Source organism: Camellia sinensis, unplaced genomic scaffold (genome assembly GCF_055761805.1).
Source record: "Camellia sinensis isolate YWXY unplaced genomic scaffold, ASM5576180v1 Unanchor14, whole genome shotgun sequence".
Lineage (NCBI taxonomy): Eukaryota > Viridiplantae > Streptophyta > Magnoliopsida > Ericales > Theaceae > Camellia > Camellia sinensis.
In genome coordinates this window covers 5,597,338-5,615,235 of record NW_028129020.1, presented here as the reverse complement: position 1 = coordinate 5,615,235, position 17,898 = coordinate 5,597,338, and the positions used below count along the sequence as shown (strand labels likewise).

At 36.9% G+C, this 17,898-nt stretch overlaps 1 protein-coding gene across 2 annotated transcripts; it reads left to right on the top strand.

The window, feature by feature from the left end:
* Positions 1-429: 429 nt before the first annotated feature.
* LOC114304643 (superoxide dismutase [Fe] 3, chloroplastic) lies at positions 430-11,776 on the top strand. 2 transcript variants are annotated; one of them, XM_028249782.2, is made up of 9 exons: positions 430-552; positions 855-1,000; positions 8,163-8,252; positions 9,572-9,763; positions 10,455-10,626; positions 10,832-10,905; positions 11,027-11,053; positions 11,152-11,175; positions 11,256-11,776. In XM_028249782.2, the coding sequence occupies exons 2-9, from the start codon at positions 893-895 to the stop codon at positions 11,379-11,381; spliced, it is 813 nt and encodes a 270-aa protein (XP_028105583.2). In that variant the 5' UTR covers positions 430-552; positions 855-892; the 3' UTR covers positions 11,382-11,776. The 2 variants fall into 2 exon arrangements, with proteins under 2 accessions (XP_028105583.2, XP_082768005.1); XM_082911879.1 differs by lacking the exon at positions 430-552 and having other exon boundaries at positions 591-1,000.
* The last annotated feature ends 6,122 nt before the right edge of the window (positions 11,777-17,898 follow it).

Genomic DNA, 17,898 nt, shown 5'->3' with positions numbered 1-17,898 from the left:
ACTTTAAATTAAAAATAAATATTTTTTTACAAGCGTACCAAGCCGTACCCGTACCTTATTTTTTTTGAATTTTACAATATCGACGTACCCGTATCGTACCAGTATCAGTATTCGTACCCGTACCTGTGCTTCATAGGTTACATTCTTATTCATAATGTAAGATTTGTTCCAAAATGAAAGAAAATAAAAAAATCTCTGTAGCGTGGATTGCCCAAATGTATAATTTCACATTTGGATAAACTTATTTTTATTCCTTAAAAATTAAATCCAAACGTGTAAATAACTATTCTTTTGTGTAATTTTGACTGACTTATGGATTCATAAAAAAAATAAATGAGAACTAAACATTTCACAAGATCACATTTGATTTATGATACTTCACTTTCGTTTTTTTTTTTTTAAATAGCAAAATATATATATATATATATATATATATTATGATTTTAACAAAAACCAAACATTGGCCTGAAAAAAAATAGTAAAAGAACAGTCGCAAACTATCCTCAACTTCAAGAAAACTTCAAGAAAGAGAAAATCAAGTAGTTGCCTCAGGTTTGTAGATATGCACGTATCTATCTGCTTATTTACACGCCTTTTCATTGAAGCAGGCCAAGTGTTTGTTGAAATGCCCAGCAGGGAAGAAAAAAAAAAAAGAGCTTTTATTTATCTTTTTGTGCTTTGTTTGGTTCTTGGATTTGAATTTGTCAAGGAATTTGTGGAGATAAATGAAAGGGAAGAGAAAGTGGGGGAAAAAAAAATTAATAACTTATACTTCGTTAACAATTCAAGATCCAAACACAAGAAAAAAAGTTTGATGTGAGGAATTGAGGTCCTAAATCTCATTGGTTATGCAGCGATACTTCCTTAGCTGCAAGAAAGAGCTATAACGGAAATGGGTTGGTCATCCTCTTGTTGCTGCAATCTTTTCCCCACAAGCTCTCATATTCTTGGGGCTAAGGACTTGTCCAAGCTGTTGAAGAACCCCAAGCTTCCTCTTCGGGTATGTTTCCATGCTGCTGTGATAATTTATTGTTGAGAAAATTAATGGGTCTTGTTAGTCTGCGTCTTTTCTTCATATGCAATCAAGTGATAGCTTTCAAAAATATGGTGATTTGAGTACCATGGGTTCTTTGATGTGAGTGTTTGAAAAATTCGGTTCTAGGAAGTCACACTTTCATCGTTTGGTTGTGTTTGTTCATCATTAATCTTGTTAGTGTGCACTTCTTTCCATGTGTGTTTGTGCACCCTGCTTACTTCAATTTGTGTGGTAGTTCATCTCTCCAAATGCGAGAGGGGGTTGCAAATGGAGAGAGAAACATTGAGCTTAAGCTTTTGGAGTAACTGGTCATATTGTATGATGGTTTTCCACTGCCACTATTTGTGGTTATCTTTGAAAGATGATCTATCAATGGCAATCGATCGGAATACCCGTGAGGGTGTTTATCACGTAAGAATGTTGAATATCCGAAAGATAGAAAAATAGTTAACTTTGTAATTCTTTTCTATATCTTATTCACAACCTGTTGTCACTATTTATATATCAATAGGAGACTCTTGGCAATAGGTATAATCTAATAACAATTGCCATATTTCACAGAGTTGTGTCTGTTAAGGTTTGAATTCAAATTATTAACCAACTAACGGATAGTTCAATATTCTTGCGGGAAGGTTTATAACACTGCAAGAGAGAGAAGATTCAGTGAAGTGAGTCACACCAATTTATGGTGTGGTCACTCTTTATTCCATCATCTCCCACTTGAACACACCATAATAAGACGATAAACCTGAGTTGAGCATTTTTAACCTTGGTACCAAAATTTTGCCTCATGCCAACTTTCATCTATGAAATTACCTCATAGATCGACGTCTGATTGTGACTTTGCCATACGTGCGCACGTTTTTGTCACCAATCTGACCGCACCCGTACGAATGTGTTCTCCCACTAATAACACATTCCAGATGACTTCAATTCACTATATAACAAGTGAACGGCATCAATTTTCAGTAATGAGTTCATAGTCCATACGCAATCACCATTGATGACTTCAGTCGTACACATTTTTCATGTGTCGACCTGCACTGAAATTATTGTTAAGTACTTCCTTTAAGACCCATTCCTGAAGGTTTTCCTTAACACACCTTATCAATGACTTTTTGTTGATCAAGCAGACAATATCATCTAGTTAGCACGTTGCATATTGTGGACTTTACATCTCATGCTAACTTATGATATCCGTACCTTGCCAGTTCCTCTATCTTGTTACCTGACCAAACACATGTTTCCATGCAAGATAGAGTCGCAAAAACACTGGTTATCTAGGCGTCCCCAGAGTCATCCGACTATGCTCTTATATAAGTAGCTAAACCACCTAACTAGGTATTTTTCAATCCCATATTAGCTATATGTTCTCTGAATTTTTCCAGAGACAACCCTTTCGTCATAGGGTCAACCACCATCTCTTCTGAGGGTATATAGTTGACTTTTATTTCACCTCTCTCCACTATGTCCTGAATATAGTGGTAACTATCATCAATATGTTTTCCCTTAGAGCTATTTGCTCCACTTTTTATTAATGAGATGGCAGACTGATTGTCACAAAATATACTGACCGGTCTGACAAGTATACCTAATTGTAAACTGTCAACAAATCGTTTTATCTAGACCGCATTACTAACGGCTGTGCTGCAAGCTATGTATTCAGCTTCCATAGTTTATTTTGCAACACTACTCTATTTCTTACTTAACCAAGAAACTGTTGTTCCACCAAACAAGAACACATGACCACTAGTAGATTTTCTATCATCTACATCTCCTGCAAAATCCGCGTCAGTGTATCCTTTTATGTCTAGATCACACAAACCAAAACATAACTTAAAGTTTTTAGTGCCTTTTAAATACCTGAATATTCTTTTGACTGCTTGCCAAATGTTCCTTACCTGGATTAGATTGAAACCAACTTACCAATCCGACTGCATGACAGATGTCAGGTCTAGTGCTTGTCATGGCATACATTAGGCTGCCTACTGCTTGAGCATACGGAACATTTCTCATTTTCTCAATGTCAGACTTAGTTTGAGGACTCATACTTTTACTAAGACTTTGTCCCTTGCAAACATGCGTACTTAAAGAATTACAGTTATCCATATTAAATCTTTTGAGCACTTTGTCTAGATATTTCTCTTGATCTAGATATAATAATTTTGAATTTCTATCTCTTGAAATTCTAATTCCTAGAACATAGGTTGCAAGACCCATGTCTTTCATTTCAAATCTAGATGTTAAGAAAATTTTGGTTTTTATAATTATATCTGGACAGTTTCCTGCTAACAATATGTCATCCACGTATAAAGACAATATTGCTAACTTGACAACATTTTTCCAGATATAAACACAGTGATCTAATGGACTTACAACATAGCCCATTTCTAAAATGGCTTGGTGGAATTTCAAGTACCATTGTCTTGAAGATTGTTTAAGTCCATGTAGAGATTTCTTCAACTTGTAGACTTTATCCTCGTTGCCTTGGTTATGGAAACCATCAGGTTGCATCATATAAATTTCTTCTTTTAATTCTCCATTGAGAAAAGCAGTTTTAACATCTAATTGATGCAATTCCAAATCCATCCTGGCTACTACCGCCATTAGAATCCTTATAGAAGCAAATTTTGCAACAGGAGAATACGTATCTACGAAGTCTATTCCAGGTTGTTGAGTGAATCCCTTGGCTACTAACCTGGCCTTGTATTTCTCCAAACTTCCATCTACTTTGAATTTTTTTCTAAGAACCCATTTGCAACCAATGGCTTTTCTTCCATTCGGAAGATCGATTAATTCCCAAACATCATTTTTCTTGATCGAGTCAAGTTCTTCATTCATTGCCTCAAGCTATTGTGTAGCATCACTGCTACTCATTGCTTCATTATAACTAATAGGATCATCTACTAAGTTATTAAGTTCTTCAACTTGAAAAACATAATGATCTTTCAAAACCGTAGATGGACGTCTTGCTCTCTTACTCCCACTTATCTTAGAATTCGAAACAGGTAAAACAACGTCATGTAAGTGGCGTTTGCTCCCACTAGTAGATGGTTCGAGAAGAACAGGTGGGCTGTGTGACAAAAAAGGAAGAGAAGAATCCTGAGATGCTTCAGAGAGCAATTTAATTTGTTCAATAGGAGTAACAAGAGCAGTGGATTCAAGAAAAATAGGATCTCTACTTTCTATTAATCCACGTTCGGGATGATAAAAACGATAACCACTCCCATTTTCGACATAACCAATAAACTTACATTCCCAAGTTTTGCTTCCCAATTTATCCCTTAAAGGTTTGGGAATAAGGACATGTGCCTTACATCCCCAAACTTTGAGATTGTGAACATTAGGTTGAGTTCCATGCCAGCATTCATAAGGAGTTAGAGGTTTGGCCTTTGTTTCGACTCTATTTAAGGTGTACGCAGCAGTGGACAAGGCTTCCCCCCAAAAATGAATAGGAAGATCAGCATGAGCCATCATAGACCTTGTCATTTCCATGAGAGTACGATTTTGTCTTTCTGCAACCCCATTTTGTTGTGGTGTATATGGCATTGTAAACAAATGTTTGATGCCATGCTCCTTGCAGAAAGAATCCATGGCTTCATATTCGCCACCTCGATCATTATTCAAGTGTTTAATGGATCGACCAAGTTGTTTTTTGACCTCTAATTTATAGTCCTTAAACTTTTCAATTGCTTCTGATTTGTATTTAAGAAGGTAGATATGTCCATATCTTGAATAATCATCAGTGAAAGTAATAAAGTATTCCATTCCTCGATGAGTTTTAGTTCTTAAAGACCCACAAATGTCTAAATGAATTATTTCAAGTAATTCTGATGATTTCCAATGTTTAATAAATGGCTTGCTAGTCATTTTACCCTTGATACATGGTTCACATATATCAAAATCATCAGAACATACTTTAGGCAATAAGCCACTTTTAAACATTCGAGACATTTTATTTTTATTAATGTGACCTAACCTTAAATGCCATAAATAAGAACTATTACTAGTAGAAACATGTAAATAATCACAAATACATACTTTATTATCAATAGGAAGAGAGTACATGTCATTCACTCTTACACCTTTCACTAATACACTCCCTTTCTTAATCAATACTATGTGAAACCTAAAAGTAACCTCAAAACCTTTTTGAGTTAACACCGGAACTGAAATTAAATTTCGGCGAATGTTAGATACATAAAGCACATCATGAAGCACAATAGAAGTCCCATTAATAGAGAATTGGCAATTGCCGATACCCAAAACGTCACTATAAGAGTTGTTGCCCATGTAGATTCTGTGTTCACCAACCTTCTTTTCAGTAAATTCTACGAACATGTCTTTATTTTGCACAATATGCCTGGTTGCAGCAGAATCAATACACCATGAATTTGATGAAGGTTCAAGTACCATTGCTTCAGAAACTGTCATGGCAACAGGGTTATTCACCTTTGGCTGATTCTTCTGAGGACAATTGGCTTTGATATGCCCTTTTTGACCGCACTTGTAACATAGGCCAATTTGATGCTTGTGATGTTGTTGTTTTTGCCATTCTTGTGGTTTCTTCCATCCTTTCTGAAATCCCTTCTTCCATTTTTTCTTGAAAAAAGTCGTTTTTTTTTTTTTTTTTTTTTTTTTTTTGTTGAATGGAGTGTGGGTATTATTCTGTGGTTGTGGTGAAGATTGTGCCATCAACAAGTTAGAAGACAATCCTTCTTTACGCCTGTACTTCATTCGTTCTTCTTCCAAAACTAAGAGTACAGGCAATGTGACCATTGAAATCTCTCGTCCGCTATGAGTTAAAGATGTGATAACATGATCCCAAGATAATGGAAGACTATTAAGTATAGTAGTTACTTGCATCTTGTCCAACAAGGAGTGATCAGCATTGGATAATTCTTTAGCAATTAATTCCATTTGATTAACATGATCAGCAACACTATCATTATCACTCATATGAGTATTATTATATTTGTCCAAGAGCAATTGAATTTGAGTATCTGATCGGACTCCATACTTACTTTCTAGTGCTTCCATTAGTTGTCTTGCAGTTTCATGTTCTTCAAAGAGCGGAATTATGTTATCTTTCATATTATGTAACATAGTTGCCTTTGCCATTACATCATCTTCTATCCATTTATTTTGGAACCAATTTGAATCATCATCTGGTTTAGAAGTGGATAAAGTATGCAATGTTTTCTCATGTGTAAGAAGATAAGATATGTGACGTTTCCATGCTCGGAAATTATTTCCATTTAGCATCTCGATTCTCAAAGAATCCATTGTATTTTTAATAGCCATATTAAAAATAAAATGTGATACTATGAAAATTCAAATGTGAATATGAAAATTCAAATGTGAATAATACAATACTAAACTAAAAATAAAAATAAGCAAAATTAAAAAACAACAGCAATAAGGAAAAGCCTTGTAGTTGTTGAATCAACTCCTGTGATGAAAATGATGTGAAAGAATAGAACGATACTGATGCCTTGGGTAAGAAGAATGATGAAAACCCAAAGGCCTAGTAAACACAATACTTTACTTATAAGTATTGTAATAATAATTACGAGCCCAAGGAACACAATGGTGCCTTTTAAACAATGTTCCTTTGGATGTTTTCCTTGGTAACACCCTTAGATAGCCTCCTCCTTGAATTTTGTTTTCAAAAAATTTAGTACAATGATCCACGGAAAAATTCTTAGAAGAATTTTGAAAATTTTGGCTTTTGAATGACTGAAAACGGCCTTGAAATGAGCGAGAACGAGTCCAAAAACCAAGTGGACCAGGCTGCTACCGGTCCAGGTACTGTGCTGGACTGGTTTGGACCGGCTGAGACCGAACCGGCGTGAACCGCTGGTCAACGAGCGGGTCAGGCGAGGCAGACAGACGCGGGTCCGGGCGCGGGGCGCTGGTTGCTGGGTTGACACGCGGATCTGGGCGCAAACCTAGGCTGGCACGCGGGTTGGCTCGCTGGGCTGGCTGGGTTGGCACACTGGGCTGGTCCGTGTGCTGTGTTGGCTGTGTCTCTGGATTGGGCCCCGCTTGGCTGTGGGCTGCGCCTGAGTAAATGGGCTGAACAAAATTCTTTTTAATTTTCAGGCCCAAAGGAATTGATTTCCTTGTTGTGGTCCTAATTTTTGGGCCTTTTCTTTTAATTTTTGAATTCAGCCCAACCCTATTAAATTGCAAAACAGAGTCTTCTTCTTCTTTTTCTGGACACTGTAGATAGTCTTCTCCGGTGGGGGTAGGAGTCCAAACACTGTAAGTTGAATTTTGTGGATCAAATTTTTTCCGTTTTTCACAACGAATTACACCGTTGTGATCAAATTCTGTGAAGAACAAGAAGAAGCAAATTTGGAGACCCAATTGGAACCGAAAAATATTTTGTAAAATTTCTTCCAACGGTGCAATTCGGCTTCACTTTCGGCAAGGTTCGGAACAACAGCGCCACCAACAGTTATTTTCTTCGGATAGTATTCTGGGAATACGACACGTTGGTGATAATTATATAAACAAACATAATTCACCAATGCCGAAGATTGTTGATCAATTAATTTCTGAATTTTTGGCAAAAAGATTTCGGAAACTTGTCTTTCTTCCAGACTAAAATTCGATATCTGCGATAATGGGTAACTATGCTCTGATACCACTGAAAGATGATCTATCAATGGCAATCGATCGGAATATCCGTGAGGGTGTTTATCACGCAAGAATGTTGAATATCCGAAAGATAGAAAAATAATTAACTTTGTAGTTCTTTTCTATATCTTATTCACAACCTGTTGTCACTATTTATATATCAATAGGAGACTCTTGGCAATAGGTATAATCTAATAACAGTTGCCATGTTTCACAGAGTTGTGTCTGTTAAGGTTTGAATTCAAATTATTAACCAACTAACGGATAGTTCAATATTCTTGCGGGAAGGTGTATAACACTGCAAGAGAGAGAAGATTCAGTGAAGTGAGTCACACCAATTTATGGTGTGGTCACTCTTTATTCCATCAATCTTGGGAGGAGTCATTGTCACCAACGTGCAACATATCTGTTCTTCATAAATTTTATGTTAGGATATCGGATTTGTCATCCAACCATGTCTAACAATTATCTTTCACTACAGAGTCAGCGGCAAAAGAGAGAGCAGCATGGGGCCCAAAAGACACCAAAAGTTCTTGCCTACCATGGCCTGCAAAAACCACCTTATAAACTTGTAAGTGAATTTTCATGTCCGTCAGTGTCTACACTTAGGTTTTGTTTGGTTCATGGGGAGAGATTTGGAAAAGAAAAGAGAAAAGGTAACTGTATTTCATTGACATTTCACCTATCTTTTCTCTTTTCCTTCCAAATTCCTCTCCAAATTCATGAACCAAACATAGCGTTAGGGTGTGTTTGGATCAAGAATTTGAGGGGCATTTGGAAATGGAAAGGACAAGAGGAGAAGGCAAAAGGGAACAAAATTTAGCTTGTATTTCATTCACTTTTGACTTTTCAAATCTTTGATCCAAACACAACTTTAATGTTTACTGCAACACACATCAGAGAGAGAGAGAGAGAGAAACTCGTATCTACTGCAACAAAGTACATCAATATTTATTTTGTCAAAACAGGAACTTGTGAAGAACTTTTTCTATTTCTGATTTTTTTTTTTTTCTGCAGAGGGTTGTTAGCCATGGCCTGATCAAAATCGAAAGAAATCTTAAAACTCAATATTTTATCTTAAAAATTCCTTTAATATTAGTATTAAATTTTCGTCAAGCCTGTCTATATATATATAATTTTACTTTGTAGCTTATTTGTAATGGGAATGCTACTGCATTTATGTTCCCCAATGCCATTTGTGAAATCTGCTCATCCACCTTATATACAAAACAGGATAAGTCATGTTTCATGAGGCACTATTTCTGTAAATTTGGTGAAACTAGGTTCAGACACTACACTAAGTGTTTGACCTAGGAAATCTTCTGTCATATTTCGCCTAGGCAGATGATCTTGAATCTAGTGTCCTATTGTGGCCTTATATTTTGTAGCATTACTTTATTTCTAGATGATGGAAAATAGAAAATAAAAAAAATAGTACAGGAAAACAAAAAAGAGATCTGTTAAGGGTTGAAAAGTACAACGACCCTTGCTGTTGCCCATGAATTCTAATGAAACTCAAGCTGTCTTGATCTCATACAGATGCTATTTTAATAATTGATGCAATAAGATAAATAAAATTCATATCTTTTCCCTTCCATTTCTCCTCCTTTTTTTTGGTTGGCAATTTTCTCCTTCTTCTTTTGCTGTTCTTTTAAATCTAAATTGGCTTGAAGAATGGATAAAGGGGTAAGTGGGATAATTTTAATAACAAACCTAATAATCCAGTCATTTGGGGTGCCAAGTTCCACGTTGGTCACCTTCCTGTAGCTCTTATATGGTTTTGAATTCAGCACGTCAACTCTACCTTCTGTTTTAATCAAAAGGAGCTTCTCCATGATTCGACAATTGCTTTAATGTTTGGCTCACCAGTTTTTGATTTTGTATTTGCAGGATGCACTAGAACCATATATGAGCCAAAGGACACTTGAGATGCACTGGGGAGAGCATCATCGTCTTTACGTGGAAGGTCTGAACAAACAACTTGAAAAGAATGACATACTGTATGGCCACACCATGGATGAACTTGTCAAAGTGACATATAACAATGGGAATCCATTACCAGAATTTAATAATGCTGCCCAGGTCCGTCTATATCAGTTATCTAAAATCTTGATCAAGTTATCTCTCATCATTTGCTTTGACTTGCTGTTACTATTTTGGGCGTTTCATTGCACATCAATGAGTTAACTGAAACAGTACTTGCTTGCATGTCTAACTGTTGCTTCAAAATATGAAAATGTTGCTTATTTCAATATCTAGGGTAAATGGTAATCTTCATGCCTAATCAAGTTGCAGTAGGGTAGTGGAATTAGAGATTGATCTGTAGAGAGAAATAGATTTGCATCTACATGCGTATTGCAGAAGAATGACTTCTAGGATCAAATTTTAAAAACAAATCATTCCCATTTGTTATCTTGCATCTAGTAATCGGATTGCTTATTTTAGGTTGCAGTGTGCATTGCTAGTTCGTAGATTTTTCTGTCTTGTCCAATTAAATATGATGTGGTTTCAACTTTCAAAGCCACAAACTTGATGGTAGATACAACATGAGTATGAGATGGTGTTTTGTAGCTTGTCTTTTCAAGAAAAGTAAATATGAGGTAGTTTCTTCATCTTCTTTTTCCAAGTATATTATATCTCGATAAATCATAAGAACAATTAGATTCTGCTTTCTTTCTTTTAGTGGGTATAGAAATCCATGGAAGGTTTCTTGATAGTCTGCACCTAATTGACAACATGCTAGTCAATTGAACTCATTCACTTGCTTTTCCAGGTTTGGAATCATGACTTCTTTTGGGAATCGATGCAACCAGGAGGTGGTAACATGCCCATAATGGGTCTTCTTCAGCAGATTGAAAAGGATTTTGGTTCTTTTAATAACTTCAAAGAGAAGTTCATAGAAGCAGCCCTCACATTATTTGGCTCTGGCTGGGTTTGGCTTGTATGTAAGTCCTGTCTCAAGCAACTTTTCTTCCTGGTAGTTTCGATATTAGGCAGTGCTTTTGATTATTGAATGAGCTTATGTCATAAAACTAAGAGAAATTTATCTTTCTGGGTATCAAAATCAATTGTGAGATTACAATTTGGCTAATTTATTACCTATGTTTCCCCTTTGATGACGAAAGTGTATTTCATTGTTTCCATTTTTAGTGAAGAGAAGTGAGAAACGACTTGAAGTGGTTAGAACATCAAATGCCATCAGCCCTCTTGTGTGGGATGACATTGTAAGCCATTTTCAATACAGCTACATTGATTTGCTCTGCTTTATTTATTTATTTATTGTAATATTTTGCATTAATAATCTATTGTGTATCTTGACAATTGCATTTATCAAATCTTTTGCAGCCCATTATCAGTTTGGATATGTGGGAAGTAAGTTCATGCTCTCTCTATCTCTCTCTCTCTCTCTCTCTCAGTGATGTCTATGTAAAATATATGTTGCTGATGAAGCCTCTTATGCCATTTTGCAGCATGCTTATTATTTGGATTATAAGGTATGTTACTCGTCCCGCCACTTTTTCCTTCTCCCATGATATCTTCTCTGATATGATATCTTTAAACTTTTTTCAAACAGAACGACAAAGGTAGGTACATTAATGTCTTCATGAACCACCTTGTGTCTTGGAATGCGGCAATGGGACGCATGGCTCGCGCACAGGCCTTTGTGAATTTAGGCGAACCCAAAATTCCTATTGCTTGAAATGCTTCTCTCTCTCTCTCTCTCTCTCTACACAAGAGCATGAGGTGTCTCAAACCTGAACGCTCATAAAATTCACTTCTTTCGCAAGTCATATGTGACCGTGTCAGTATAAGTGTTTGAGTATGAAACAGAGAAGCTCCCATGCTTAGCCTGGCAACCAATCTCCAACTACCTTAAATGCCCCACTAAAGCTGCTGTAGTATTTGTAGCAAAAATCAGAGAATCCTTGTTATACATGTTTTGAGGCTTATTCATGTTAGTTTTGTCGTTTAAACTATGTACTTGCACATTTTCTAATTAATTTAATTTTTGTATGCTTTGGTGTCATGTGGATTGTATTTGTCTATTACAAATTTGGAGTGAGAAAAGTTATGTATGGCATGTAGACGAACAAATGATCACTTGTATTTTGTTGTTTTGTGATTGTTGGGTTTGTACTTTTTGTATGCTTGTGGTAATGTATTGTTAGGTTTTCTTAAATAATTGAATGTCGAGTATGATGCAAGTTTCATGATATTTGCAGATTAGATCTAATGTCTCTACCTTCCTTTTACATGCTTTTCCCAGAGGTTTGGAGAAAACTGCAATCAATAGGATTTCACTAAGTCAATTTCGACAGTGTTAGGAATATAAATTTCATATAATTCAATTCACTACATAGCACAAAGCATAATAAATACAAGAGGAAATAATTGAATTTCTCAAATTGAGTTAATCTAGTGCAGCCGTGACATTCATAAACATCCAAATTCATATAGGGTTTCACCATAACATCCTGATTAGCTTTTCACCATAATATACCATAGCAATAACATAGAGGGAGATAGAGAAGAAAGTTAACCTTTCTAGGTTGGAGATTGAGGTCACTCCTATTTGGAAACATTCAAAAAATTGAATAAGATTTTAAAGTTTGGAAAAAAATATATATATTGAGTCTTACACGTTCAACGTATTTACATTAAACTCTCTTAAAATTTTAATTCACCTGATATTTATCCCATTGTTGTAAGTAATCTGTTAGTTGAATGATTGGGAAAAAATGATGTGATTATCTCTTTTACACTGAAATGCATATTTAACTCTTGTTTATTTTTATTTTATACATTGCTTGCATTAATTCTAATCATTTTAAGCTTATTAAAAAAGAGTTTAGTAAAATTATGTCAAACTTATAAAATTTATTATATATTTTTTAAATCTCAAGAATGGTCTATATAATTTATCCTAAATTTATTACCAAGTCTTATTCAAGAGAGAGAGAGAGAGAGAACATAATTCTTGTTAGTTTCTTGCATTTTTGGCTTTGGGCACTAGGTGCCCTTGAAAGCACCAATACTGTTATACATGTTGTCATCCAATACAAAATCCTACCCACAAGATCCAAACAATCAAACTTTTGCATGCTTCAATTGAATTGTTTAAAAATCTCAACAAATTTTTTTGAACAGAAAATCTCAACAATTGAGTAGCCCTAATTCAACCAAAATTAATAAATACTAAAAAATTAAAGTTAGGATTGAACTTCCTAATTAATCATGAATGTATAGTATCATCTTTCCATAGTAAGAACAACTAAGTCATTTGAATAAAAGTTATTATATGTCTCACTTTAGTTAAGAATTGAGAGGGTAATTTGTGTAGTCAAATTGGGTCGAGCTAGGTTGAAGTGGCGGTCAAAGATATTTGACCGAACTAGTAAATGCCCATATTTTTTGGCCTAGCTACAAGGCCGAGCTACGAGGCCCAGTTACGAAGCCTAGCTATGGGACCTAGCTACGGGACCTAGCTATGGGATTTAGCTATGAGACCTAGTTACGGGACCTAGCTACAGGACTTAGCTACGAGACTCAGCTACGGGACCGAGCTATAAGACCTAGCTACGAGGCCTAGCTATGGGACCTAGCCACGGGACTTAGCTACAGGACCTGGCTACTTCCTAGTAGTGGTCAATGCTATGGCCGAGCTACCAAGCAAGGTAGTCAAACAAAGAGGAGAGTCGAGCTAGGAGAAGTGCCGAGCTAGGAGGAGAGCTATGCAATGTTAGCTTTCACGGTGCTACACGTTGCACAGCTAAGCCGTTGGCAGACAGAACAGAGGTAGTTTGGTTGGACGACAGAAAGCCAAGCAAAGACTTGTGCCATCTCACTTGGTTTGTAGTGAGGAGGGTGTTCTAAAGATAAGCATTATCCTTAGGTATGAGACTCTTGGGAGGTCTCTGCTAATGAGAGTTAGAGTTCTGCTAGGACTATGCCACGTGGAATCTATAATAGCTTATGACAGAACCTATGGACAGGTATTGCAATTCTTACTCTCAAATACACATAGCTTTTGTGTCTATTGTCTATTTTGCTAACTTAGGCATTAGAGAGGTTACCGGCACACACCCGCCGACAAGCTCACGTTTGAGTTTTCAGGTAGTAAAGCAACGACGTTTGGAGGAGTGCAAACTTGATCAACAGGATTATACAAGAAAATTATTCCGTGCTCGTACAATTGGTGCCGTCGGTGGAAAGTATCACAGAGCAAACCTTTTGATTGAGTTTTACTTCAACTAAGTTCAATGGCACACAATGAAGACTTGCCTCATTCTACTATTGATGGACAAACTCCAGAGGGGAACAGAAGGCGCGAGGATTTGCCTTTTGTCCAACCCCTAGCAGAATTGGATCCCCAGTGACGGAACCCAAGGAGAGGGGTGTGAGAAAAATGGGGCTTAAGTCCTTGTTGCTTTCAAAGCCTAGATGGATAGAGACAGAGGATGGATTCTCAAGTTCTGAAGGATAGTGTGAAGGAACAAGACGAGTTGATAAAGAGAATGGCGGCTGACATGGAGATCATAAAGCGCCAAATGAAAGGCAAATGGGTGTCATGTGAAGAGATCCGTTAAGGCAGAACGCGTTCTCGCCACTCAGGAGATCTCGATAGGCAAGTCATACCATCGCAATCTGAAAGTAGCAGGCTCAGAATAGGCGACACACAATCAAGAACCTCCAGGACTCGTTACTCCAAGTCTGAGAGAACGAGGACTGAAAGGTCTTACACGAAGGGAAGCAATTATCGACCCTCCCATACACATCAAACCATTTCTCAGCACACCGCGTTGCCTAGGTCGGTAGAAGAAGCCCAGGCATGCGACCCCCAAAAGGTCTCTGCTCTACATCGGCTGGCTTCGTGGACACATAGAATTGTTAAGGTTGGAATGCCTATGTCGTACCTTGCTTACGAACCAGCAGACAAAGCGCTAGCAAAATTACAAAGCTCGTCGTTCGTTCCAACGATAGAGAATGCGCCATTACCTTTGGGCTTCAACCAGCCTAAGTTCATAACCTATGAGGGGAAGTCAAACCCTAACATGCACTTGAGCCACTTTCGCTAAGTTATGGCCATACATCTGCGAAACGAAGCTCTAATGTGCATCTTGTTTCCGTCAAGCTTGGGCGACCTGGGCTTAACTTGGTTTGAAAAGTTGCCAGAAGGTAGCATCACTTCATGGGCACAACTTGTAGAGACGTTTATCACCAGGTTTAAGATGAACACCAAGACGCCAGTCGAGGTATTGGGAGACCTTCAACCAAATAGACGACAGTCCTACTAACCTAGCTATTGCACAGTATAAGCAGGGCCTGCTAGTGGGTCATAAGTTAAAAGATTCAATGACAATGACGCCGCCTCCTTACTATGGAAGCCCTTATGGAGAGAATGCACCAACACATCCGAGTAGAGGAAGATGGAGCACACGCCAAGGCAGAGTTCGGCATAACAGCGATGCCGGACAAAAAGCCTTCGGCGAAAGTTAACACTGTCGACAAGAAGGACCGACCGAGAAAAAATCTTTGCCCAACTGGAGGCAAAGTGGGTTGGCAGATTTGACCAACTCTTTCTAACAAATCTTTGCCCAACAGGGGACAAAGAGGGTTAGTAGATTTGACCAACTCTTTCTAAACAAACCTTTGTCCAACTAGGGGCAATGAAGGTTGGCAGGTCTGACCAACACATTTTTGCACTCTTCAGCCGAGATGAGTATCTAGGCTAAAGAAAGTTGGCAAGTTTGATCAACAAAATTTATTTTTGCACTCTTTAGTCGAGATGAGTATCTAGGCTAAAGAAAGTTGGCAGGTTTGACCAACAAAATTTTTGCACTCTTTGGTCGAGATGAGTATCTGGGCTAAAGAAGGTTGGTATGTTTGACCAACAAAATTTTTGCACTCCTTACCTAACTAGGGGACAATGAAGGTTGGCAGGTTTGACCAACGCATTTTTGCACTCTTTAGCCGAGATGAGTATCTAGGCTAAAGAAGGTTGGCAGGTTTGACCAACAAATTTTTTTGCACTCTTTGGCCAAGATGAGCATCTGGGCTAAAGAAGGTTGGTAGGTTTGACCAACAAAATTTTTGCACTCTTTGCCTAACTAGGGGGCAATGAAGGTTGGCAGGTTTGACCAATGCATTTTTGCACTCTTTAGCCGAGATGAGTATCTAGGCTAAAGAAGGTTGGTAGGTTTGACCAACAAATTTTTGCACTATTTGCCTAAGTGGGGGGCAATGAAAGTTGGCAGGTGTGACCAACACATTTTTGTATTCTGTAGCTGAGATAAGTATCTAGGCTAAAGAAGGTTGGCAGGTTTGACCAACAAAATTTATTTTTGCATTGTTTGCCCAACTAGGGGGCAATGAAGGTTGGTAGGTTTGACCAACACATTTTTGCACTCTTTAGCCGAAATGAGTATCTAGGCTAAAGAAGGTTGGCAGGTTTGACCAACAAAATTTTTGCACTCTTTAGCCAAGATGAGTATCTAGGCTCAAGAAAGTTGGCAAATTTGACCAACAAAATTTTTGTAATCTTTGCCTAACTAAGGGGCAATGAAGATTGGTAGGTTTGACCAACACATTTTTGCACTCTTTAGCCGAGATGAGTATCTAGGCTAAAGAAGGTTGGCAGGTTTGACCAACAAATTTTTTTACATTCTTTAGCCGAGATGAGTATCTAGGCTAAAGAAGGTTGGTAGGTTTGAACAACAAAGTTTATTTTTGCACTATTTAGCCGAGATGGGTATCTAGGCTAAAGAAGGTTGGTAGGTTTGACCAATAAAATTTTTTACACTCTTTGGCCAAGATGAGTATCTAGGCTAAAGAAGGTTGACAAATTTGACCAACAAAATTTTTGCACTCCTTGCCTAACTGGGGGCAGGCAATAATTGAACAATTAGCATATCTTCGTTTTTTATTTTTATAAAAAGATGTTGTATCAATTTTTCCTCTAGAAAAACCTTTGTCAAGTAGAAAATTACTCAATCTTTCATATGAAGCTCTAGGAGCTTGTTTTAAGCCGTATAAGACTTTTGAAAGTTTGAAAGTATGATCCGAGTATTTATGATTTTCAAAACTGGGAGGTTATTTAACATAAACTTCCTCTAAAATGTACCCATTTAAAAAAGCACTTTTAACATCCATTTGATATAATTTAAAATCTTTAAAACATGCAAAAGCAAGTAACATTCTAATAATTTCAAGTCTAGCAACTAGTGCAAAAGTTTTATCAAAAGCAATGCCCTCTTCTTGATTATAACCTTGAGCTACGAATCTAGCTTTATTTATAGTAACAACTCCGGATTCATCCATTTTATTTCGAAAAACCCATTTTGTACCAATAACGGGATGATCCTTAGGTCGAAGAGTTAAAAACTAAACTTCATTCCTTTCAAATTGATTTAATTCTTCTTGCATTACTAAAATCCAGTTTTCATCATATTCAGCTTCTAAAAACGATTTTGGTTCAATTTGTGAAACAAACGCTAAGTTACCACAAACATTTTTAATCGAGGAACGAGTTTTTATACCTTCCGCCGCATCACCTATGATGAGGTCTTTGGGGTGGCCATGAGCATACTTCCATTTTTTTGGTAGATTTGACTCGTTTTCTAGAAGAACATATATTTCTTGAAGTTTCTCCATTGTCATTTCTTCTTCATGTTCGCGTAATAGATTTTTTTTCATTTTCTTTTATGTAAATGCTCTCTATGCTTGGTTGATTTTCTACAATATCATTACTTACAAGATTCTTGGAAATAATATTGTTAGATTCATCAAAAACAACATGCACAGATTCTTCAACAAGTAGAGTTTTTTTATTGAATACTCTATAAGCTTTATTGGAAATTGAATAACTAAGAAATATAACTTCACCCGATTTAGCATCAAATTTTCTTAAGTTATCTTTATTGTTATTCAATACAAAGCATTTACAGCCAAATGCACGCAAGTGACTAATATTAAGTTTTCTACCTTTCCAACTTTCATAGGGGGTTTTCTTAAGAATAAGTCTAATCATAGCTCGGTTTACAACATAGCATACAGTGTTAACGGCTTCCGCCAAAAAATATTTAGGCAAATTATTTTCACAAAGCATAGTAAAAGTCATTTCTTCAAGAGTTCTATTTTTTCTTTCAACTACACCATTTTGTTAAGGAGTTCTAGGGACAGAAAAATTATGATCAATTCCAAACTCATCACAAAACATA